The sequence below is a fragment of the Carettochelys insculpta genome, chromosome 6, assembly GCF_033958435.1.
Source record: "Carettochelys insculpta isolate YL-2023 chromosome 6, ASM3395843v1, whole genome shotgun sequence".
NCBI lineage: Eukaryota > Metazoa > Chordata > Testudines > Carettochelyidae > Carettochelys > Carettochelys insculpta.
The window spans coordinates 10098717-10124938 of NC_134142.1; the positions used below are offsets into that span (position 1 = coordinate 10098717).

Below are 26222 nucleotides of genomic sequence, written 5' to 3' on the forward strand. Positions count from 1 at the left end.
TCAGGAGCCAGGTCATATGTGAAAGCAGCTCGTCACAGCCCCATGGCATCATTGTCACGGTACCATGAAATCACATCAGGCACCAACTCACTGTGTAATGACAGTGCATCACAGCCCCGTGACATCATGACATGCTTCCAGGACAGCACAACAGGCACCAAGTCACTGCAACAGCAACATGTTACAGCTCTGTGACATCACAAAAAAGTACTGTGGTATCACAGCACGTGCTAGGTCAGCATGCAACAGCAGCGCATCACAGCCCAGTGACATCATCTCAGCGGGGCATGACATTGCATCAGTGTTTCCCGAACTGGTTTCTGTGGGACATTGGTGTTCTGTGTGAAGTGAACAGGTGTTCCATGGAAAGTATTTGATGCTAGTGATATTTTTCCTTTAACATGTTAAATAAGAAATTATGTGTAAGTATATCAAAAATAGGAAAAAATTTGAATAGTATTTAGATTGTAGGTATATTAATATTTTACTGCATTCATAACAGTATATAGTTATTATGTGACTTGTGCGCAATAGAGATGCGCACTCTTCCCATTAAAAAAAGTCAAATGTTATTTTAATTTTCCAGTGATTTTCTGTAAAAATAATACATTTATATCAAAAACTGAAAATATTTTTCCATACCTAATTTATTTTGCGCTTCTTTTTCATAAAAAAACTTAAGCTTTGAAGAAGTACAGTCCTTTTTTGAACAATATTGTCCTTTCTGGTTTTGTACAAAAGAACAATACTCAGCATCCTTTTTCAACTATTATATTGATGTTTTGTTTTGGGTTTGTACTTAATTTTTGTACTTAATTATAGGGTCGCTAACCATCCTCCTATCACGGGGGTCTGCAACCTGTGCTTCCAGAGCTTCATGTGGCTCTTTAAGGACTGCTTTGTGATTCCCGATGCAATAACTGTAAAGTTAAAGAAAAGATTGCTGATTATTTTCAATGAACGGCAAATGTTTAAAAGCCCAACAATGAACCCAACTCATATCTAAATAGCAAGTGATATGTAATCTCGAAACACTGGATAACTCCCCATTTGATATGTGCAGTACATTGTGGAATATGATACTGTATCTGTGTTTTGATCCTGTTGCTAATAGTCTTGATTTTGAAACCGAAAAGGAAGCATGCTGCATTCTTGCTATGAAGGGCAACAAATACTTTAAGAAAGAAAACTGAAATTAAACGTGAAGTAAAATTGGCGTAATTAATGTGGGTTTGGGAGTGAAAGTCAGGGCGATGGTAGTACAAACACAAGTAAAGTGTAAGAAAATAGAATATATAAAAAGTTTGTGAACGTCCTGCAATAAACATGTATCACATTACAAATCATCGTGTGTGCACTCTTCTTAAAATAGGGTTTACAAAAAAGTATGGTTTGACATTATCTATTAAGGACCATCTATTCACATGCACTGCGGCTCTTGAATTATTATGGTTTTTGCTGAATTTAAAAAAAAAACAGCTCTTCTTGCTATTTGGCTTGCTGACCACTGTCCTATCAGATGGACCTTAGGTGTTCATTCACTGATTTTCTCTTGTTATTTTTTGTTCTTTATAAAATAAAAGACATCTAAAAACTTAACTCTTTTCAACCAACTTTTGAGCATTACATGAGACAATTTTTCAGTATGAACCACCACCACCACCACCACGCAGCATGTATGTGTTCCATCAGTATATTCCAAGTCCAAAAGTGTTCCCTGGCGAAATTAGTTTGGGAAATGCTGCATTACATCATGCACCAAGTAACTGTGCAATAGGAGCACATTACAGCCCCATGACATCACATTCAAGTGCTATGATATCACCTCACACACCAAATCACTGTGAGAGGAGCACATTCCAGAACCATGACACTGGCATTGTGGCATGGCATGGCAGGACTCTGTCACATGGCTCAGATCTATAGCCTGAATTAATGCACCAAATCACTGTAACGCATAACAATGCCATGGCATTATGTCACATGCCAAGTCATGGTGTGACAGCAGCATACCACATTTAGTAGTTCTGCAATATCATATAAGATTATTTTCAGGAATATTGCTGAATACCTATTGTCCTGGTGACTTACTGATATTTAGCTTAAAAACTTCCAGTAGTGACACCTCAGTCTGGCACAGCTCCTCAGATGCGTCACCTTAAAAGGAATGATTCACGTATAGGAATCCTCCCTCACATCCTCAGCAAGGAACTCATTTAAATGTTGTCTGTATTGTACAGTTTTGTTGATAAAAGTCAGGTGTAGTTAATAAAACTATACTCCTCCTGCTGATGTAACTCCCCTGCCAAGCCAACATAATAGAAACACCACAATGTGGTTAGAGTGACCCAATGTCACTGTAGACCTGGTGTCTTAAACAGATGGCCCATGGGCCATCTAAGCCGTGTCTACATGTGCACGCTACTTCGAAGTAGCGGCACTAACTTCGAAATAGCGCCCGTCACGGCTACATGTGTTGGGCGCTATTTCGATGTTAACATCGACGTTAGGCGGCGAGATGTCGAAGCTGCTAACCCCATGAGGGGATGGGAATAGCACCCTACTTCGAAGTTGAACGTCTAAGTAGGGCACGTGTAGACGATCCGCATCCTGCAACATCGAAATAGCGGGGTCCGCCATGGCGGCCATCAGCTGAGGGGTTGAGAGACGCTCTCTCCAGCCCCTGCGGGGCTCTATGGTCACCGTGTGCAGCAGCCCTTAGCCCAGGGGTTCTGGCTGCTGCTGCGGCAGCTGGGGATCCATGCTGCATGCACAGGGTCTGCAACCAGTTGTCGGCTCTGTGGATCTTGTGTTGTTTAGTGCAACTGTGTCTGGGAGGGGCCCTTTAAGGGAGTGGCTTCCTGTTGAGTCCGCCCTGTGACCCTGTCTGCAGCTGTGCCTGGCACCCTTATTTCGATGTGTGCTACTTTGGCGTGTAGACGTTCCCTCGCAGCGCCTATTTCGATGTGGTGCTGCGCAACGTTGATGTTGAACATCGACGTTGCCAGCCCTGGAGGACATGTAGATGTTAGTCATCGAAATAGCCTATTTCGATGTCACTACATCGAAATAAGCTACTTTGATGTAGGCTTCACGTGTAGACGTAGCTCTACAGACCGGAGCATATTCACAATCCAGCCCAGGAGACCAGGGCTACGTCTACACGAGCCCCAAACTTCGAAATGGCCACGCAAATGGCCATTTTGAAGTTTACTAATAAAGCGCTGAAATGCATATTCAGTGCTTCATTAGCATGCGGGCGGCCGCGGCACTTCGAAATTGAAGCGGCTTGGCGTCGCGCATCTCGTCCAGATGGGGTTCCTTTTCAAAAGGACCCCGCCTACTTCGAAGTCCCCTTATTCCCATCAGCTCATGGGAATAAGGGGACTTCGAAGTAGGCGGGGTACTTTCGAAAAGGGGCCCCGTCCGGACGAGACACGTGGTGGCAAGCCGCGTCAATTTCGAAGTGCCGCAGCCGCCCGCATGCTAATGAAGCGCTGAATACGCATTTCAGCGCTTCATTAGTAAACTTCGAAATGGCCATTTGCGTGGCCATTTCGAAGTTTGGGGCACGTGTAGACACGGCCTAGGTGGCCCGGGGGGGGTGGGGCAGGGTGTGTCTGGACCCAGCTTCCTTACGCGTCCTGACACAGCCACACCTTCTCCCCCTATGCAACCCCAACCCCTCAAGGGATCTGGCCTTGGGGATTACTGGTGGGGGGGACTGGAGTGAGGCAACATCAGCAGTCACCCGCGCTCCCCTATAACTCCCTGCAGTGGGAGGAGCTGCAGGGAAGCAGAGCGCACACAGCAGGCACATTCTCTCCACCTTCCTCTGGCTCTTGCGACTGCTCCTTTTAATTTCCATTTAATTATATTCCTTATTTTTGTGAAATTCCTCTTTAGGAAGTTAAATACTACTGTATTTAAACACTACTGTGGTGGGTTTCTTGACATCCCCCATCCCCAAGAATCTTAAATTTAATAACTTTATGGTCGCTATATCTGAGCAGTTCCAATCTATTCACTTCTTGAGCAAGATCCTGTCTCCACCTAGGATTAAACCAAGCATCACCTTTCCCCTTAGGAGTTCCAGGACTAGCTGCCCTAAGAAGCAGTCATTAATGGTGCCCCTTTCTGCAGTAGTATGTATCCAGTCCACAGAGTTTATCACTGGGTCTTCTGTTTTTGTAGTCTCTAATCTAGCTGAACTTTTCACAATAATTGTCCCCATCCTGGTCAGACAGTTGGGAGTATATTCCTATTGCTACATTCTTATTATTCAGTCATGGGATTTCTTGTTCTGTCATCAGCCACCTCTGAGAACAATCTGTCTCCATCCTTTTTGGAAACCCCTTTCAGGTAGTTGAGAATTGCTATCTTTCCCCACCCACACACGTCTCTTCTTTTGCAGACTATATAAGACCAGTTCCCTCAGCCTCTCCTCATAAGTCATGTGCCCCAGTCCCCTAATAATTTTTGTTGCCCTCTGTTGGACTCCCCAATTTCTCCACTTCCCTTCTGTAACGGAGCCCCCAGAACTGGACACAATACTCAAGTTGTGGTCTCACGAGTGCTGAACAGAGGGGAAAAATCACTTCCCTCAATTTGCTAGCAATGCTTCTACTAATGCAGCCCAATACGCCATTAGCCATCTTGGCAACAAGGGCACACTGGTGACTCATATTCACCGTCTCATTTACTGTAATCCCCAGGCCCTTTTCTGCAGAATTGCTGCTTTGCCAGTGGGTCCCCAGCCTGGAGCAGTCCAAGGAATTCTTCTGTCCAGGCACAATGCATAGAGAGTGCATTTGGGGTTACATGCGTCTCTCAGCAACCCCCCTCCACTCGCTGCGCTGCTTCTGGTGAGTGGGAGGTGAGATCCTGCCACTTGTCTGGAGGGGCATGGTCCAAGAGCAGCACCCGCTTGGGCCATGTCACTCCAAGGAAGGGACAGGACGATCCTCACACTCACTGGATGCAGCGCAGTGCTTCCAGAGGATGGGTGGGCAGGGGCAGAGCAAAAGTGGGGAGTGGGCAGGTTTTGGGGTTAAGAGGGGTACATGGCTGGTGCCTGTCCTTCCCGCAGAGCCTTCCTCAGTCACCACTGCTCCTGTCCTAAGCACAGGACTCTGCACTTCAAAACTCACAAGCCAGGCTTCCACAAATCGCGAAACCGATATAAAAATACAGGGCTTTTTGGAAAGAGAACTCCGTGACAGTTGTGTCATTTGGTTTCAGGGTTGCAGAGTTTCCAGTTTCCCCAGCACCCCTATGTGCCTGACGGTGACTCTAAAACAAAAATGAAAGCAGAGCGTCTCAGCTAGTCACCCTGTTCCAGCAGCTGGGCCTTTAAGAGAGCCAGCTCCTAGGGAAACTCCCAGTCCAATCCGGATTGCTAGCAAGCTGCACCGACTCCGCTTCTCCCACCCCTCCCGATCTCCATGCCTTGCCCGTGCATGCACCCTGCCCTGCTCCCGCCCCTGGACCAAGCGCAGGGCAAAGGGCAGAGTAAGGGCAGCGACTTCACTGCAGCCTCACGTTCCACACTGGGCATGTGCACATGCCGTGCACATGCGCAGTAGGGCCACCACAGCCGCGGTCGGAGCCGGCTCGGAGGCCTGGCGGGTGGTTTCCCCGGCAGCCCCCCCCCAATGGCCGCTGTGTTCCTGGTGACGCTCTATGAATACTCCCCGCTCTTCTACATCGCCGTGGTGTTTGTCTGCTTCCTAGTCACCAGCGGCCTGGTGCTGGGCTGGTGAGCGCGGGGTCCGGCCCGGGGCTGGGGGGGCACTAGGGAAACAGGGGCTGATGCACGGGGGGGGGCTGGTGAGCGGGGGAGCCCTGGTACTGGCGGAGGGGGGCTGGTGAGCTGGAGGGCACGGTACTGGGGGTGTGGGTCCGATGACTGGGGGGTACTGGGGTTGGGGGGGCTCGTGAGCTGGGGAGCTGTGGGACTGGGGGGCGGTACTGGAGATGGGGGTCTGGTGAGGGGGGGTGGTACTGAGGGGGGAGGGGGGCTGGGGAGCCGTTGGGGGGATGCTGGTACTGTGAGGGCTGCTGAGAGTCAGGTGGTGGCCTGAGGAGGTGCTCTGGGGACCTAGTTAGGGGAAACAGAATGCTGACCTGGGACGGCGAAGCTCAGGGCCACATGGGGAGAGGGGCAGTATCTTGCATTTGGGGTGCCCTGAGTCTGGCGCAAAGGTCGCTAGGTGGCTGTGCTGAATGCGGGCAGGGCGGGGAGGGCCTCTTGTCAGGATTACGCCGCCTGCTGTGGAAAGGATACAGCATCAGTTTTACTGTTAACAGCTCTCGGAAAGAGATGGGAAACACCTGCTAGAATGCTCTGTCCATTTGTCTGCCAAGGCAGGTTGCTTCCTACAATTTATAATAGGTACAGAGCTTCACCAAACAGTAGGCTGGGATGCAATGCAGTTACAGCTAATGGGCAATTTGGCCATTCCAGCAGAGCCCATTCCCTGATATTGTCTGCGAGTCAGCTGATAAGTAATCAAATCTTACAGATGGCTGTTGTCTGGAGAGTTGTATTTGCATAGGAAATTTTGGATCAGTGAATGGACTCAGCATAGATCTTGCCTCTTTTTTTGAATTAGCATTAATACCTGTAGTACTGTGTCTCAATATTTTCCTTGTCTTTCTTTGAAACCAGTTACTCTGGTTGCTGGTATTGGTGCTTTTGGTAGCTTATAAATATTCTGCCCAAGCTCTCTGTCAGTGAAATGTCCTTTCTATGTTATCACCACTTATTTAGTAGTCATTAGTTTAAATAAATAAATAAATAAATAAATAATATATATATATATAAAACCCAAATTACACGTACAACATGATGGGGTCAAATTTAGCTACGACAGATCAGGAAAGGGATCTTGGAGTTATAGTGGATAGTTCTCTGAAGACATCCATGCAGTGTGCAGCGGCAGTTAATAAAGCAAATAGGATGTTAGGAATTATTAAAAAAGGGATAGATAATAAGACAAAAGATATCATACTTCCCCTATATAAAACTATGGTACGCCCACATCTTGAGTTCTGTGTGCAGATGTGGTCTCCTCACCTCAAAAAAGATATATTGGCATTAGAAAAGGTTCAGAAAAGGGCGACTAAGATGATTTGGGGTTTGGAACAGGTCCCATATGGGGAGAGGCTAGAGAGACTGGGACTTTTCAGTCTGGAAAAGAGGCGATTGAGGGGCGATATGATAGAGGTATATAAAATCATGAATGGTGTGGAGAAAGTGAATATAGAAAAATTATTTACCTTTTCCCATAATACAAGAACTAGGGGACACCAAATGAAATTGATGGGTAGTAGGTTCAAAACTAATAAAAGGAAATTTTTCTTCACACAGCGCACAGTCAACCTGTGGAACTCCTTGCCGGAGGAGGCTGTGAAGGCCAAGACTCTATTAGGGTTTAAAAAAGAGCTCGATAAATTTTTGCAAGTTAGGTCCATAAATGGCTATTAGCCAGGAGTAAAGTATGGTGCCCTAGCCTTCAGTACAAGGGCAGGAGATGGATGGCAGGAGATAAATCACTTGATCATTGTCTTCTGTTCTCCTTCTCTGGGGCACCTGGCATTGGCCACTGTCGGCAGACGGGATACTGGGCTGGATGGACCTTTGGTCTGACCCAGTATGGCCATTCTTATGTTCTTATAGCATCAATATATTTCAGTATTATATTAAGTTACCTCTTGATTTCTTTTCCAATGATTATAAATGTACCTTTTTGTATAGTTGGGATTCTTAAGTACATTTATAGATCAAATTTGTTCAAATTTTTGATTAACTTCTAGTACTGGTGTAAATGAAAGCAGAATTACATCCTTCCTTGCTTGCTGGTCACCACGCCAGCCTTATTAAAATATGAAGCCCTGGGTCTTGTGGGTTCTTGTGAATGCAAATCTCTGTATCTGTAACACAAGCTTTATGAATGCATAGCGGAGATGCTCCATAATTGCAGTGAGTGGGAAAACTTTTCTACAAACTCTACTTTTTCTTCCTTTTAGGATCCCTACCTCATGGATGATACTAATGTTCTAAATTTAATCTGATTGAGACAGAAGAGGAGATTAGTTATAGAAATGCTGTTCTTTTAACCAAATTGTATGCCACAAGCACATCTCATGTTCTCACCAGTTGTTCCTCATATCCCTTTAATGGGGGATGCTTGATGCTCAGCACTTCTGAAAATGAGGGTTCTTATTTAATATAACAGAGAGAAAGCTGTGCTAGTCCATATACTATCAAAATAAAAAAGCAGTCCAGTAGCACTTTAAAGACTAACAGAATAATTTATTAGGTGATGAGCTTTCATGGGACAGACCCACTTCTTCAGACCATAGCCATACCAGAACAGACTCAATATTTAAGGCACAGAGAACCAAAAATAGTAATCAAGGTTGGCAAATCAGAAACATTTGTCAACCTTGATTACTATTTTTGGCTCTCTGTGCCTTAAATAATCAAGGTTGACAAATTTTTCTGACTTGTCAACCTTGATTGCTATTTTTGGTTCTCTGTGCCTTAATACTGTTCTGGTATAGCTATGAGCTGAAGAAATGGGTCTGTTCCACGAAAGCTCATCACCTAATAAATTCTTCTTGTTTAAGTGTGTGAATGCAAGTTCTAATTTTAGGCACCCTCTTTTTGGAAAGTCTTGTTATCTTAAATTCTAAAAATTATAATACTTCTGTCATTGTATTAATCATCACAGAATCTACACAAAGAGTGTAAATCGGAGATTGTCTATCTCGTGGGGCATTGCATCATCTGAAGGAATACCTTATAGGAGTTAAGCATTGTGTGTGCATGGGAGGTAGAATACAATTAAGGTGGTGTTTCCTCTTAAACATTATCGTTCTCTCCTTTCTTCTGCCTGTTTCATGTTCACTTTTAATAGAGTGAGGGGTAGACATGTTAGTTTGAAAAACCAAGCAGTCCTGTAGCACCTTAAAGACTAAGAATTTTATTTATTAGGTAATGAGCTTTTGTGGGTAAGACTCGCTTCATCAGATTTTGGAACAAAAATGAGAATACAAGGTTGGGTGTGTGCATGGGCGTGTGCACACATTTAACCTGGTGCTTAACAGAGATCTCAGTTATCTTATGCATTACAAGGACAATTTCTCCGCCTTTGATACTCATAGGAATAGCACACGTCCTATTTAACTTAATTTACTTTCCACAAGTCACATTGATGACCAATAACTTCCCCCCTTTTTTCTTTTCTTCCTCCCTCTCTCCCACCTGCTATATATAGTACACACACACCCGTGTTCTCATTTTTGCTCGAAAATCTGAAGAAGTGGGTCTTGCGCACAAAAGCTCATTACCTAAAATATGCAATTGTTAGTAGGGTTGTCAAATAACTCGCGCTAATGCCTGTGATTAATGCAGGGTAAACGTAATGTGTTAAAAAAATTAATGTGTTAATCGCAGGCCTTAATGAGTGTTAATTGACAGCCCTACTTCAAAGTGTATACACTGCCCCATCCCCTGCTGGGTCCCAGCAGCTGTGTTGGTATACTCTCCTCAGCCTGGAGGGCCTGAGCCTATTGAAATCAATTGGGGTATGTCTACACTAGCCAGCTACTTCAGAGCAGCTGGCACAACGTCAAAATAGCACACGTCGCGTCTACACACGCCGTGCACTATTTCGACGTTGAAATCGACGTTAGGTGGCGAGACGTGAAAATCGCTATTCCTATCCGAAGATGGGAATAGCTCCCTACTTGGACGTTGAACTTCGAAGTAGGGTGTGTGTAGACAATCTGCGTCCCACTACATTGAGATAGGAGGGTCCTCCATGGCGGCCATCAGCTGAGGGGTTGAGAGACGCTCTGTCCAGCCCCTGCATGGCTCTATGATCGTTGCATGCAGCAATCCTTAGCCCAGGGCTTCTGGCTGCTGCTGCTGCAGCTGGGGGTCCATGCTGTGTGCACGGAGTCTGCAATCGGTTGTCAGCTCTGTGGACCTTGTGCTGTGCAGGTCGAGTGTGTCTGGGAGGGGCCCTTTAAGGGAGCAGCTTGCTCTTGCCCCAGAAGGGCCAGTCTAGCCTGTGATCCCGTCCGCAGCCTTTGCGGTCCCCTTATTTCGACGGAGAGTGCTTGTGTGTGTGGATGCTCCGTATTTCCTTTTGACGTTCCCGTCGCTACTTCAATGTTGAACGTCGACGGCACTGGCCCTGGAGGACATGTAGACAATATGCGTCGAAGTAGCCTATTTCGATGTTCTTACTTCGAAATAGCCTACTTCGACATAGTGTGCTAGTGTAGATGTAGTCTTGGTGTTTCTCTGTCTACTATTTTAGGCTTTGGTTCTGGGTCTGAAGCAGAAACGGAAGCTCCTGATTCAAAGAAACATCTTTATAATCAAGATTAAAATACTAAACCTGGGTCTTGCAGGTCCTTGTGAATGCAAATCTCTGTGTCTGTAACAAAAGCTGTATGAATTCAAGGGCTGCAGGATCAGACTGTAAATTCTTATTGCTGCTGAGAGTATGCAGTGCATCAGGTTTGTCCCAGCAATGAGAGCAGCTTCATTTGCCACTGAGCGACAGCTGCTATAGATATGGCTTTGGGGAAGTTTAGTACAAATGTAACCACTAGAGGGCACCCACCCTCCCCACTACTTTAGCCCTGCAAAACTTAGGAAAAAAGAGAAAATATACTCCCTTCATAAGTTTGTCTATAGCAGGATTTAAAAAAAGAGAGAGAAATTCATGGAGGATAGGCCATTAATGGCTATAAGAAGGACAGCCAGGGGTGGTCTCCTTTGTGTATCTTTGCAAGAAGCTGGGAACAGGCTACAAGAGGTGATCACCTGGTGATTCTCTCTTCTGTTCATTCCCTCTGAAGCATCTGACATTGCCCACTGTTCGTAGACTGGACGCTAGTCTAGATGGACCTTTGGTCTGACCCAGTGTAGCTTTTCTTATGTTCTGACTAGTGTTAAAGATTCCCACTTCTATTACTATAAAACACTGTACTTCATTGCATAGATCCAGTCTTTGGTTGACAATATGTACTGTTCCTGCATCCTAGCAAATATTCTTTGATTCCAAGGTATAGCTCTGTTTGATGTGTTGCTTATTTAGATCTGAACGGCACTTCAAATATTCTATCACTTATACTTTGTTGTTCCATGTTCCTTAGGTTTGGTTGGGATGTTCCTGTGATCCTGAGAAATTCAGAAGAAACCGAATCCAGTGTAAGAGTGTCCAAAAAACAGATGAGACAAGTGAAGAATCCTTTTGGCTTAGAAATTTCTCATCCTGCTGCAGTTTCCATAACAAGTCAGTAGATTTTTTTTTTTGTGTTAGGTTTTATTCAGTGCCCCTATAGCTCCTAGCCCTTGGTTTCACAGCCATAACACCTTCCCTTACACAATCACCATAGACATAGCTATGTTGGTGTAGCCATTGTGTGTTTTAAAATTGCACTGTTGATATTGTAGGTTCAAAATGAGGGGGTTTTTTAATTATGTAAATGTTATTAATAAAATCTGCTCTAGTGACATATTTTCAATAATAAAAACAACTGGAGATAACATACTGGACACAGATTCATCCATTTTGAAGTCCATCCGAACCACTTAAAACCTAGGTAACCAGATGCCATGTAGATGAATTGCAGAAGAGGCAGTTGATCTGTTTCCTCATGCACCAACTGGGAACAGTGAACTGAGCTGACGAGCAGCTTTTCACTGCCCTTATTGCATCTTATGGGCTGGACTTAGGAGCCCTTTCATGCGTGAAGTGTGGGGGCAGCTAGATTTATGCAATGCCTGATCCTGGCCCAGCCCACTTACTACCAGTCTGCTCCAGAATTGCCTTCCATAGGACTGTCCATGCCAGCCTGTGAAGAAAGATATTTGTATGGGCTTGTGATGTAACCCTAAGGTAGCTTGCAGGTGGTTTGGTTTTTTTTTTTAAGTGCTGCTTTGTTCAAACATCCAGTCCATTCCAGGACCTCTGCATAATTCAGGAGATATTCTCCCAGCCCATCTCAAAAGTCCAGCATCAACCCCGTCAAACGTTCCTGTATTCAAATAAAAAGCACTGCATTAATGAGCTCAAGTGTCCTCAGCCCTTTTCCCACAGAGTTTCTTGGCATCACAGGGCCAGAATTTTCAGGAGCACTTACAAATTCCATTTAGGCACCAAAGTAAGTGACTGGAGTTTCGACAGAGCTCAGTATATCGGGTGCTGGGTGTGATTCTAAATCTGAACATTATTTGCTGCTTACATGGGAGTTGAGCTTTTTTGAAAATCTGTCCCAAGCTGTGGGTTCTGAGTCCTTGAAAGCCTGGCCCCCATCTGTTTTTAAAATCTGTTTCTAATGGATCAGAATTGCTATCTACTGCACCGATAACTAAAAGTACAATTTAGTCATAGGTATGTTTTGTAAAAGTCCTGGACAGGTCACGGGCAATAAACACAGATTCATGGCCCATGGCTGTCCACAACTTCTACTGAAAATAACAGTGATTTAAAAACTGGGGGTGTGGTAGAAATCAGGAGAGCCACTCGGGGGGGGGGACAAATGACGGGGAGCTATGGCTGTTCCATCTGGCCACAGCTGGTCCAGCTGCTTGGAAACCACTGCAGGAGGTTGCCAGAGCAGCGTGTGGTGTGGCTGTATCCAGGGGCACTCTAACAGCTGCTAATTTGGCTTCCTTGGGCGCATCTGAGCAGTTAGCCCTGGGTCTCCTGAAGAAGTCATGCAGGTTGTGGAAAGTCGTAGAATCCATGACTTCCATGATCTCCATGACAGAGTCCTACTGATAACAAATGGGGGAAGGAAACTGCGCACACAATCTCATCTCCGCTGTGCACATGCAATAGAGCCTTATTCTTCTGTAGATCGCAGGAGCATGCTAGGATGTGGGTCTAGTTAAGTATCGTTTTCCAAATGGCATAGTCTTTTGGGGGGTGAGTGTGACTCCTGCCCCAGGGAACTAGTGTACTAGAACACTAGTGTCATCAGTAAACCTTGCCCTGCACAAAAGTCATGTGGAGCAGCAAAAGGCACCTCATGGCCTTCCCCTTTTGAGGCCACCAAATCTACTCTAATTAAAAAAAAAAAAATTTGGTTACTGGTATTGCTTTACCTCTACTGCTTCTAAGGACTTACAGCTGGCAAATTCATGATTCTTGTATACTGGTAAGCTGATTAAACTTGCATTGTGGAGGATGCATTTTCTTTTCATGTATTTATATGTTCATTCTCTAAAGTGAGTATCACTCTGGCACCTGATTGTCTGGAAGACTGTATCCTTACGTGCTACTGGGGGTGCAGTGTTCAAAAACTACATGAAGCTTTGCAGAAACACGTCTATTGCTTCCGAATAAAGACTCCCCAGGTGCTAGAAGATGCTCTGTACAGCGAATATATCTATCGACAGCAGTATTTGTATCCTTTTATTTAAAAGAAAATATTTTGACAAACTATGCTAATTTTCTGGCATGAGTTGAATTGAGCCTCGTGAGCAGTCTGCAGTTTTTGGCACAGTATATTTATGAATGAATAAGATTAAGAATACTCTTATTGCAAGTGCCACATTTGTCCTCAGTTGGAATGACATCGATTGTTTTCCTTTACACAAATAAAGCATTAAAAAAAACGACAAGGAAGGAAAATACTGTCAGCTGCCAGAAGACGTTCAAATTGCTGACTTTGGCCCAGTGCCTAGATCTCGTTATCCGCTGGTAGCTTTGTTGACTTTAGCTGAGGAAGAAGACAGAGAGATGTACGACATTGTGAGTTATTTTAGAATGTATGGTACAGTTCCCTGCTTAAGTGTTTGGATGCTTCACAATGTATAAGAGTTCAGTAGTATGGCAGGCTTGCTTTACTTGTGTTGGCCAAAACCAGAATCAAGCCCTCACCCTGCAACAATGGAGGCTTCCTAAACAGGAGAACTTGGGTAGTCCTGCTGTACCCGGGCTAGAGATGAATATACGTGTTGGCCATTCTGGAAGTGTTCATCCTCTGTTCAATACAGAGCTCGTATATGTGGGGGTGTTTGTGTGCTTGCACACTGGAGCAGGGCAAAAAGGCTAAGAAAGTGTCAGGGCCAATGGGTATCAATCACTGTGCAGCGAGACATCCCCAGTACCTGGCAGAACTATCTGGGCTGGTCTCTGGGGAGAAGATTAAGAATGTAAGAACTGCCTTATTACATCAGACCTGCTGTTCATCTTATCCTCTGACAGTGGCCAACGCTGGCTGTTACAGAGAAGGATGTGAAAATTCTGCAGAAGAGGGATACTAAATAATTGACTCTCGTGAAGATCCCCTAAGTCCCAATAGTTAGAGATTATCTTAAATGCTGATGTAAGAGGTTTAATAACCCTACCAGAATGTCCCCTCTCCCCCACACCATGCAGGAATTGATTCTAGTTCCTAAGCATCAAATATACATATTGCACGTTAATTATGTATTTTGTTCAAATAGCTTTAAGTGCATGAACGCTAATGTAGAGTGAGGTAGACACATTTGACGACAAACCCATTAATACACTTGACCTTCTCCACATACTACTATAGAAGTCAGTACTGGCCAAAATAACACTCAGAAGAACGTACACATTTGCTTTCCCCACCTTTTCTGTCCCTCAGCTTCCTGACTCGCCCACCTCCAGCTCCCTTTAAGGGCCTCAATAGAAGATGGTATCTAGCACCTCCCCCCTCCAGTCATTACTTGCTCATAATTCAATTTAGTTTAATTAAGACTAGTGAACACCTAGCATTATCCAAGTCAGAGACTGCACACCCTGCCCGCTGGCCTGGGAAGGAGATCGGGCTGTACACCCTGCTCACCAGCTCTCGCTGGGGTAGAGGGGGGCTGTGCACTGCGACCACTCCCTTATGGCCAGCCTATGGGGCTGGGGTGGATCACACAGGCTGCCTGCTGGTGCACCACGTGGCCAGCCCAGGGCGGCAGGCCTACAGAGCAGCTGGCACCTACTCCCCGGGTCAGGCTAGGCTGTCGGAGACTGTGCTGCCTGCCAGCGAGTCATCCCTGGGGCACTTGCTGCCCCTCCATGGTCACTTGTGAGTGTGACTCTCCCCATGTTTCCTGCACCCCTATGGTCGTGGGTGAATATAACTGTTCCTGCTATGACATCCCTCCCTTTCCTTTTCATATGAAACAGCCTCATCCCATGCAGATCCCATTGTCCTTGCTTTTCCAAACCTTGTCCTTGCTTTAAGTTACGACAAGAGGATGCTGCATACCAAATTTGGGGGTCTAGGAGGAGTTCTTGAACAAACAGGCTCACAGATCCACATTTCTAATATCTATATTTGTCTATATAGATAGATAAAATGTATTTTAACAGACTTGCAAGAATGTATTTTAAATTAACATGAAAAAGTGGGATTGTTTAACTTGGCATTTTTTGCATCACTTACCGGGCTGGGGGGAGAACCTATTTTATTTTCCTTTATTTTTTTGTCTTTTGTAGAAGTTTTTCGTCACTGTTCTTGTCATTGTCAAATACCCTTCAAATGGCCAAAGCGGCAGAAGCAGAATCCATTTTTATATTAAAAGCAAACAGATTCTGGATTTTCATGGTCCAAATGGAAGGGTTGGATCTTACTTCATTGCAAAACGTAAAAAATATAATTACTAAATGAAAACAGCAAATGCTGAAATACTCTTCATCAACAACATTTTTGTTATGTAAATATCTTAAGGAAACAATCTGGTATTTTACCCTTACAATTCATCTGCAGTAAACTTCTGGTACATTCCCATGCAAACTCATGCTTGCCTTTTTTAATAGGTGTCATACAACTGACATTTGTTGGTACCTAAGTAATTTTTAAATTGAGCATGGGCTTGTAAAATCTGTGAGTTTTTATGCATCAAATGCCACGTCTATGCAGAGAAAATGAAATGTATTTATCAGGCATGTCAACTAACACATTTCAAATATCTTTATTATTTAAAAGACCAACAAGTGCATAGACAGTGGGTTGACCATGACCTCACCATGTTTTAAATATCACTGATATTGGCTACCATAATTAACCTTAAAATAGACAGTTTTAAAATTTGAATGTGTTATGTGATATTTTCCCAGTGTAGACAAGGTCAGTACAGTGAATTGTATATAGTGATGATATAGCCTGTCATTCCTGTGTTCTTGCTTTTATTGACTGATCCCTGGTGCACAGCAATGGCTTGAAAGTCCCCTGCACTTATGGTAACACTAAGTATTGGCTAGACTAGTGGTTTTCAAACTGTTTTGGTGACCAGTTGAAGGAAAGTGTTGATGTCCATGACCCCATGGAGCTGGGGATGAGGGCTTTGAGGTGTTGGAGGGGCCTCAGGGCTTGGGCAGAAAGTTGGGGTTCTGGAGGGGGCCAGGGCTCTGAGCAGAGGGTGCAGGCTCTGGGTTGGGGCCAGGGATGAAGGGTTTGGGTTGCTGGAGGGGGATGTGGGTTGGGGAGGGATCAGATCTGGAGGTAGGAGATTAGAGTGTAGATTTGGGGAACGGTCATGATTGGAATGGACTTGAACAAGCACTGAAGAAAAAAAGACAGTTACATGCTTTCTCGTAACTGGTGTTCTTCAAGGTGTGTTGTTCGCATCCATTCCAGTACCCACCCACCCTCCTTCCCCTCTGTTGGAGTAGTTGGCAAGAGGGAACCAAAATGGGGGTCTAGGAGCCACTGGTATATTAAGGCCACAATAATGGTACCACTGTAGGGGGCCCCATAGCTGACTCCAAGGGAAGCTGCTAGGGAAAAAATTTCCAGTGCTCATACCACAAGGTACGCACACCTGATCAAAATATAAGAGTAACTGTGTAAAACTTAATAGCTCGTGGTACATGGGAAGCCTGATATGAAGGTACCTTCTGGTCTTAAACTCTGTGATTCTTATTCACTGCTGCTTCTTCTGGAGTTTTCAGCAGCTTCTGAAACCTAGGGGATAGCGTGTGAATGTGTCGAATGGTAACATGTAACAGCTTCTGGGAAAACATATTAACCTCCCTGGACGCACAGTTACAGACTTAAAAGTTGCCAAACTCAAGCAGCAAAGCTTCAATATTAGGCTACAGCATGAAACTGCTGAGCTGGAATTCATATTCAAATTTAACATGATCAGAATAGGTCTGAATAGAGATTGGGAGTGGCTCACTCATTACCATTTCTAACCATGAAAGCCTATGCCATAAAAAATTGTTAGGTCTTTAAGGTGCCACTATACTCATTGTTTTTGCTGAAACAGACTAACATGGATACTTCTGAAACCTGTTAGAGAGAGATAGTGAGAACCCAAACAGTATTTCTAGGCTGCAGTTAGACACGCTTGGCTGGCTCATACCAGTTGACTTGGCCTGCAGGGCTATCTCATGGCAGCGTAGACTTCTGGGCTGAGGTTGCAGCCTGAGCTCTGGGACCCATGTACCTTGCAGGATCCTAGACCCTGGCCGCCTTCTTGAGTCTAGGGATCCTGTGAGATGGGAGGGTTCCAGACCAGATGGTGCAGCCATGCCCAGAAGCCTGAACTGCAGTGAAACAGCCCTTCAACCCAAGCCGCTCGCACCTGAATCAGCTATAGATTGTTAATTGCAGTATGTAAGTATTTCCAAAGAGGGCTTGCAAACTACTGTATGGGATACTAACCAATATGTGTGCTGTTCTATTATGTTTAGTGAACTAAAACAGCTTTGAGAACAACAAGAAGTCCTGTGGCACCTTATAGACTAACAGATATTTGAGTTTATAAGGTGCCACAGGACTTCGTGTTGTTCTCAAAAATACAGACTAACATGGCTACCTCTCTGATACTTAAAACAGCTTTGGGAGTTTTGATATTGAAACAGTAGGCCAGGTTCTGTTTATTAAGTGGCTATTTAGGTAATAACCTTTGGTTATTGCACATTGACGCAGTGTAATTGCAGTAACAGAACAGGGGCTGTTGGCTCTTTCGTTCTTATCTAACATCAAATCTGCCATTCTGGGTCAGTTTTAGGGGCATCTTGATACCCAAACTAAACAAGTGGATCACTATTAATCTGTAAAATAAATAAAAAATGAGGATCTAGCTAACCCTGGGGGATACTAAAGGTGATTAGTATAAATGAATTAAAACATATGTATTTAATCTCTGCATGCTGTATGTTTCCAATAGTTAACTTGAGGTATTTTAAGTGCATATATGATCCACAAACTTATTAAATAACCTTAAACAAAAAACACAGATTCCATTTTCTCGCGAGAGCCTTGGAATTTCTGATGATATTGGTTTTCTCTTTTTCTCCTTTATAACCCATTTTGGTTGCTGGGTTGTTTCCTTGACTTGAAAACAATACATAAACATAAAATACTGTTATTGTCAGCAAGGTGACTGTAAATATCAGTTCTTCACAGTGACTTTTATGTCCTGTATGTGCTCCATTTACAGGCTGAATGATAGTTCTAAATGCTATCTGGCATCTGACAACCAGCCTTGAGTATTTGTGGCAGGGGAGAGAACACAAAGGGGAAAGGGGTAGTGGAATTGTTCTCCTTTTACATCAGCTATAGATATTGATATTCTACAATTAGAACTTAGCTATTAGTGTTACTGCTAATCATAGAAGAGTAGGACTGGAAGGGACCTCGAGAGGCCATCGAGTCCAGCCCCCTGCCCTCAGGGCAGGACCAAGCACTTTCTAGACCATCCCTGAAAGCCATCTATCTAACCTCTTCTTAAATATCTCCAGTGATGGAGATTCTACCACCTCCCTTGGCAATTCGTTCCAGTGTTTGATCACCCTGACAGTTAGGAACTTTTTCCTAATGTCCAGCCTGAACCTCCCCTGCTGCAATTTAAGTCCATTGCCTCTTGTTCTATCCTCAGAGGCAAGGAAGAGCAAGTTCCCTCCCTCTGCCTTATGACACCCTTTTAGATACCTGAAAACTGCTATCATGTCCCCCCTCAATCTTCTCTTTTCCAAACTAAACAAGCCCAATTCTTTCAGCCTTTCTTCATCGGTCATGTTCTCTAGACCTTTGATCATTCTTGTTGCTCTCCTCCGGGCCCTCTAATGTCCAAGGCAGTGTCGAATCCAGCCCCAGAAGAGCAAGCAGAACTTGATTTGTATTGTATATGATTCTTTAAAGCCAGATTGGGACAGGCTTTTACTTAGTCCTCAAGGAGTTTCCCTCCCCCACTCCCTCTACAGGAGCCAATCAGAATTGCAGTCGTGCTCACTGTGGATGAAATTCATCACTTGCAGAGGTACAGCATGAGGCAAATTCAACAGCAAACAGCAATGTATTATACCTAGGAGCCTTGGTCATTGAGATCATTGTACTGCCATGCAAACACAGAACTCAAAGCCAGCCTCCATCTCAGAGAGGTTACAGTCATCATTAAGTCCCCAGATCACCAAGATACTTGAGCATTTGTCTCCTTTTTCATACTATACTATGCGCTTAAGTGTTTTTCTGGTTGGTGCCCAAGTCTATAATCTTGGAGCAGTAATGGGGGAATCTTCATTGTGGATCAGCCACAGAAGAGTTTACATAGGCGCTGAACACTGAGTGGCTATAGAATTTGACCCTTGGATTGACTGATCGCATGTGCATCAACTACATGGGATAATAGCTTGAACAATCCTTATAAACAAGACAAACTCTTCTTATACAGGCTACAAAGAGGCATAAACTAAACCTTGTACTTATTTTACCTTAACTAATCTCTTAATAGCCCCCCTATGATTTGTATGTGATGTACAGAACATATATAAATTAAGAAGTCCTACACATGGAAGGAGGTACTGCTAAATCATTTTATTTATTTTTTTTAAGATTTCAATGGTGTCCGTAATTCATATTCCCGATGAGAGTTACAGGCTTTCCTGCAGAATATTGTATCAATATCTTCTCCTGGCCCAAGGTCAATTTCATGACCTGAAGGTAAGCTGTGTTCTGAGTCTTTTCACTCTGACTGCAATATTCATTTAGTTTGTGTAGACTACTTACCCTAAATTGGTATCAGGCTTTTTCAGTCTGTTATTATGCAAGGAACTGGATGCTGGTTAAATTTGTCTTGTCCCTACATTAGTTCCAAGCAGACGTACAGTGCACCCTACATTCAGATTGGAAAATATCTGAACTTTCTTACAGAAATCCTTTTTTGTTTAAATATTTCTATTTCAGGCAACCCCAAGTCCTCCTGATTTATCAAAGTGATAGTAACTGGTTGACTCACAGCTAGTAACAGCTGCAATTATTACATAGTATTCAGAATGGGCCTGATCCAAAGCCCACTGAAGTCAGAGTACTTCTGTTAACTTCTGTGACTTTGGGTCAGGCCTACTGTGCAACATAAAATCAGTATGGTGAAAGTGGATATTGAAAGTAATTTATGATCCCTTTTAAAGTCTTTGCTTTTATAGTGTTATAGTAAAATACATTGTCCTTAATACACAGGTAACGTGTGCAGCATATCCATAAATTATAAAGAATGGACTAAATTCATTCCTTCACTGGAACTCAATTGACTTGACGTTTAAATCACAAATAAATATGGCCCAATAAATCCTGCAGTTTCTGTGCTACATATTTGCTCCAGGTAACCCACTCTAAAAAAATCCCCATATGCTTTGTAGTGGACTATTGCTACCCCATCAAACATACTGTTGTTAATAAACAAATAATAATTGATATGCATAATCACTACAGTTTGAATTGTGTGTAGAAATTTGTATTTGTATACACAGTGTGGTAGACCATGGGCTGCATGCAGCAAGAGCCTGGTGGGGGGCAAGTACTTCAGGAGCTGGCTAAATTCCTTCTTGTTCCCCACCTAGGCTCATAGAGTGTGCAGTCCTGCAGCCTGAGCAAGCAGCTGGGGCTCATTAGGAGTCTGTCTGCAACAGGGGCTAATCAGACAACTGTTGCCATTTTAGGCCTCCTGGCTCCCTATAAAAGGCTTCTCCCAGGCAGAAGGGGAAAGGAGTTGAGCGGTGCACAAGGAAGAGAGGCCAGAGGATGGGGTTCAGAAAAGCAAGGTGGTACAGCCAGATACAGGGGGAAGCTACTAGAGGGAAGTGGTGGGGAGTAGTGGCCCAGGAAAAAGGTTGCCGTTTGGGGCAGGGTAAAGCCCCGCCCCCCCCCCCCAGCTGCCTCTCACTTTGGGTCCCTGGGTCAGAGCCCAGAGTAGTGGGCAGGCCTGGGCTCCCACCACCCTTCTCCTGGAGAGCTGCCCTACTGGAAGGACAGGGCATCTGAATCTGCTGAAGGGGGCTTGCCTCTTCTCTTCCCTCCCCCACTGGGACTTGCCTGTGATGGGAATGGCTTGGTAAGCAGAGACCTTGGAATGATCCAAGGCAGCAGAAGGGCCACTGTGAGTTTCTGAGGCACACTAGAATCTGCCAGGAAGCACAGGACCCCAAGAGCGGGGGCTGACAAGGGCACGTCACAATAGATATACATTCTGTGTATGATACCCCAAACTGCTCTTTTCATTAGACTATAAGAGCAGGTTTCCATTCTAATAGGTCAGTAGCCAAAGATCTTCAAAAAGTTCTGTTTCTCCTTGAAATTGGACACTTTAGGAAGCTATTGTAGACTTCAGTCTCAGAGGAGTAGCCATGTTGGTCTGCATCTGCAAAAGCAATGAGGAGACCTTAAGGATGCATCTGACGAAATGGGTTTTACCTATGCAAGCTAATGCCCAATTAAATCTGTTAGTCTTTGAGGTGCCACAGGGCTCCTCGTTATTTTTGTAGACTTCAGCATAACCCATTCTGTTAGTTAGAGTCAAGTATTCCTTTTCCAGTGGCTTGGAATTATATTTGACGTATATCAGCAATGCTGTTTTACACACAGTGTTCATGTAGCTTCATAAGTGGTAGGCAGTTCTCAGCAAATGCAAACACTCCCTGCAAACATGTATACATATACGTCTCATAGAGCTGGAAGGGACCTTGAGAGGTCAAGTCCAGTCCACCGCCCTCACAGCAGAACCTGTGATCATCATCCCTCAGATTTTTTTTAATCTAACCTGCCCCAGACCCTTGAAAGGCTGCTTCAAGGACTGAGCTCACAACCTTGGGTTACAAGGCTGATGCTTTAAACCCACTGACCAGCATCTGATGAAGTGAGTCTGTGCTCACGAAAGCTCATGCTCAAAACTTTTCTGTTAGTCTATAAGGTGCCACAGGACCCTTCGTTGCTGTTACAGATCCAGATTAACACGGCTATCCCTCCGATACTTAACCCCACTGAGTTATCCCTCCTCCCCACTGAAGAAATTGCAGACTAAATAAAATGAGACAGGAAAGCATAAAGGATGATAAAATGTGGTGGATCTGAAGGCAGAGAGAGCATGTGCTTGCTAGAAGAGGCTAGGGCCATAATTCCAAGCTTATGGAGTAGCACGCTACAAAGAACAAAGCCTGGACCAGACCCTCCTCCATTGTAAACCTGTGTAGTTCCACTGAAGTCAATGAACTCCATGGATTTATGGAAGTTGGGGATCTCATCCCCTGTCTCTTTTCTCCTTAGTTTTTCTGTGACTGTTTATCCTCCCAAAATGTACAAACTGAAGTCAAAGGAGTTGTGCCCGTTCATTCCTGGGCAGAATTTGGTCCTGTGTTGAGCACGCTAGGAAGCATGTGTTTAGAGAGAAGAGAGACCCTGTTAGTTCAGATTTGATGCTCTTTTGTAGATCACATGAGAAAACAAAGACAATGTGCAATTACTGAATTCTACTGAAACTGGGTTATGTGTGTTTTGTTCGTAGCAACTCTTCATGTCTGCAAGCAACAGTGTCCCGCCCTTGACCAGTGCTTCTGAAGAAAGCAGCACTGATCAAAGCTTGCTGGAAAAGGTTGGACTGGCAGAAGTTGAATCAGACTTGCATGAAGAAAACAGTAAAGACTGTGTGGTCTGCCAAAATGGAACAGTAAACTGGGTCCTCCTGCCCTGCAGGCATACATGTCTGTGCAATGGGTGTGTGAAGTATTTTCAGCAGTGCCCCATGTGTAGACAGTTCGTTCAAGAATCTTTTCCACTTTGCAGTAAAAAGGAGCAAGACGAAACCAACTACATTTTCCAGGGTGCTCCCCACGGAGCAGTCTTTTAGTGGAAAACCAAGAAGAATCAAGTTGTACTCTCAAATGGGTGATGTCGAACCTAGAGCATGTTCTGTCCATGGCATCTGCAGTGTAATTTTATGGGTTTACTGTTAGTTAAATCTTTTCAAGTCCATGCTGTATGCTGTTACCAGAACACTGCACATACACTGGTAATATGGGAGGAAGAATTATGTAGGATGTGTATGAAGAATGAGTTTTTGACAAATGCATGCTGGATATTCATGAAGTATTAGACATTGTTTTGACATGTAGATTTAGGTGAGCTAAATGTTTAAAAAGAAAAGAACAAAGCCTTACTTACAACTGAAACTGAAAAATAGTTCTCCTTTATAATATGTAGAGAGAGAAGAAGAAAGAACGGGTTTCAAATGTGAAGTTAGAAGAAAATATAATTTTAATGCTGTATAATTTAGATATTTAGCACTTTATAGAATGAAAAAGGAAGGAAATCAAATATTTAAGACTCTGTCCTTAGTTTGGGTATAAATCCATATATATTTATTTTGTGTCTGAAGGAGTCAGCCACAGGAGATGGGGGCCCGCTCAACTCCTATTGGTTACTGGGAGTTAAGGATATTCAGGCTGTTAGTGTGTCTGGATTTCTTGTAATTATATTTTGTTCCTAGTGCTTGAAAAAGATTTTTTGTGCGGATGGGGCTTGATCCAAAGCCAGTGAAGTGACTGGAAATATTTCCTTTGATTTCAGTGAGTTTAGTTCAAGCCCCAACTGACTGTCAAGCAAGTAGATTGTCTGAGTGTGCCTACTGTGAATAGATGGCTGCTCTGCACTCAGGGCTTGAACTCTTGCTGGTGGGAAAGCTGTGGATTGTGAAGGGCTAACCTTTGCAAGTAGAAGAGACCAATTATTTTGTAGATCATGTTTGGGAGCCTGTCATATCCATAACATGGACAGCCTGGTCTGTGGGGTCGCCATCTCTCCCTATGTCATTATCTCTGTGGGGATAAGAACAGGCTAACCATTTTGCCTTCCCTCATATCACTAATAAGAGGAGGAGCTGAAATACAGAAGACAACTGTGTTTTCTGCTGTCTAAATAAATAAGAATGGATGTTGAGAAATTATCCTGTTTGCTTCTTAATAGAAGAAAGACTAGTGTAATTCAGGATGATGTAACTTGTTGGCCAGAAGTTGTCACCTGTGGGAAGAGGCACCAAAGTAAACTTAGCAAACTCCCACTCTCACTGGGATCCTGTGAGAGACAGGCTTGGAGAGTAGGAGCAATTTTCTCCCTCCTTGCTCTGCTGCTGGTCCACTAGTCCCTCCAATCCAATGCAGCTTCTCAGGCTTCCCCCTTCCCAGCACACAGTACTCACTCTATGGAAGGAAAACATGGCTTCAAGAGGCATCTTCCACAGCCTCTTCATCTGGTGCTGCCCTGGAGCATAGCGTTGGGCACAGAAGGCACTTCCAATTCAGAACCCTAAAGTATCTGCAGTTTCTTGCTGTGAGCCCAAATGCAAAACCTTCATGGAATGGATGACGGGAGCTGAAAGGTCATGCCAAGAAGACATGGGGAGGTGAAAGACAATGCACTAGAGCACCTGGGATTTATGAGAAGGATTAACGGTTTATTAGGGAACTGGGATCACCTAGACCTCAAACCTCGGCTCCCCCTTACTCCCGTGGTAACTTGAAGGAAGCGTCACTTCACCATGTGTTAAACAGATAATAACTATGGCTGTTGTGAGGACCAATTAAAGTGTGCAAAAAGCTTTTGAAGGAAAAAAAATGTTGACCGTGTGGGGAGTACTATTATTTCTAATTGAACTGTGTATTAACTGTGACACCATCCCTCACTAGACAGGTGCAATCCCAGAAACAAAGATAGAGAGTCTTAGAGCTTCCTGTCTGAGCCTCCCTGGGCAGGGTTAGCCCCTTCAAACAGTCATTCCTGTATCCAGCAGTCCAGATGCTCTCAAAAGCAGTGATGACTGTGACTGCTGAGCACTTAGGGAAATTTTATCCCAAATATTTATTTCTGCCATGACTCAAAGTGGCACATTTCAGGGCTGTTACAGAAGCACTTTGGACTACACTCTTCAGCTATCAGTGATGAAGTTTCAGGCCCACCTACAAGTCCCACTCTTGAAGTCTCAGAAAGATTTTTCTGAAGCTGACTTTCCTGAGAGGAGAGCTGCTCCCTTCTGCCTCTGGGTGTGATCAGAGCTCTGAACTGGAACAGATTTGCATCAGGGCTTTCTCCCCATTAAGTATTTTGATGCTGGCTGGTGATGGAACATCTGTGTCTACCTAAGACAAGAACAGTCTGATCATAGGAGCAAAAAGCTTGATCCAGCAAACCGAATTTCTTCACAAGAAGTGATTCCCCAGTTCCCTGCATCATCAGATTATACAGGAAGCTATACAGGGACTATTCATTTATTTTACAGGCACCTCAAGAGGCAGCCGCTGAGATCAGGCCCCATTGTGCTGCATGCTGTGTATAGGCAAGGACTGGAGAAGAAGCACAGTTGTAAAGAGGTGAACTGACTTGCTTAAGGACACAGTAGGTCAGTACCAGTGTTGGGAGGAGAACCTAGGCATTCTAATTCCCATTCTAGTGCGTTGGCCATTGGGCCACACGTGGGTGCTTCCTGCCTTACAGTAGAAGGTGCTCCACAATAGAAGGGTATTGTAAGGTAGGAGGACAAATTGCTGCAGGATAACTTAAAGAAGTGCAATGTTGACATTGACACTTGGGAGACACTTACCCAATGGAGAGAAGTCCTACATGAGGTTCTCTGCATTTTGAACTTGCCTGCCAACAAGCGGAGGAGGACAAGAGGCGCAAGAGGAAGGAGCGACTGGCTTCCAGTCATGGTCAACAGCCTCCTGCCATACCTGCAAACATCTGTCTTCACTGTGGTCGAGCTTGTGGATCAAGGATGGGCCTGACTAGCCCACTGAGGATCCACAGCTACTATGGAAGATGATCATACTCGGCAATGAGTGATTGCCATCATCACAGTAGAAGGGCTGGCTTACACAGTTCATGTACTACTTTCAATGTGTCACTTAGGCCATGTCTACACTAGCCAAAAACTTCAGAATTGCCATGCAAATGGC

At 44.3% G+C, this 26222-nt stretch overlaps 1 protein-coding gene across 1 annotated transcript; it reads left to right on the top strand.

Annotated features, from left to right (window-relative positions):
• Positions 1-5603: 5603 nt before the first annotated feature.
• On the top strand, positions 5604-26222 carry CGRRF1 (cell growth regulator with ring finger domain 1). Its single transcript, XM_074998529.1, has 6 exons — positions 5604-5758; positions 11179-11318; positions 13260-13437; positions 13637-13784; positions 19840-19947; positions 22781-26222. Exons 1-6 carry the CDS (start codon positions 5655-5657, stop codon positions 23120-23122), a joined length of 1020 nt encoding a protein of 339 aa, XP_074854630.1. The 5' UTR covers positions 5604-5654; the 3' UTR covers positions 23123-26222.

What these genes read in the sequence shown, in the direction of transcription:
- CGRRF1 (XM_074998529.1), top strand. Translation starts at nt 5,655, where the DNA reads ATGGCCGCTGTGTTCCTGGTGACGCTCTATGAATACTCCCCGCTCTTC. An exon ending in ATCTATCGACAGCAGTATTT is followed by an intron (nt 13,438 to 13,636) that starts GTATCCTTTTAT and finishes ACACAAATAAAG; the next exon opens with CATTAAAAAAAACGACAAGG. An exon ending in GTCAATTTCATGACCTGAAG is followed by an intron (nt 19,948 to 22,780) that starts GTAAGCTGTGTT and finishes TTTTGTTCGTAG; the next exon opens with CAACTCTTCATGTCTGCAAG.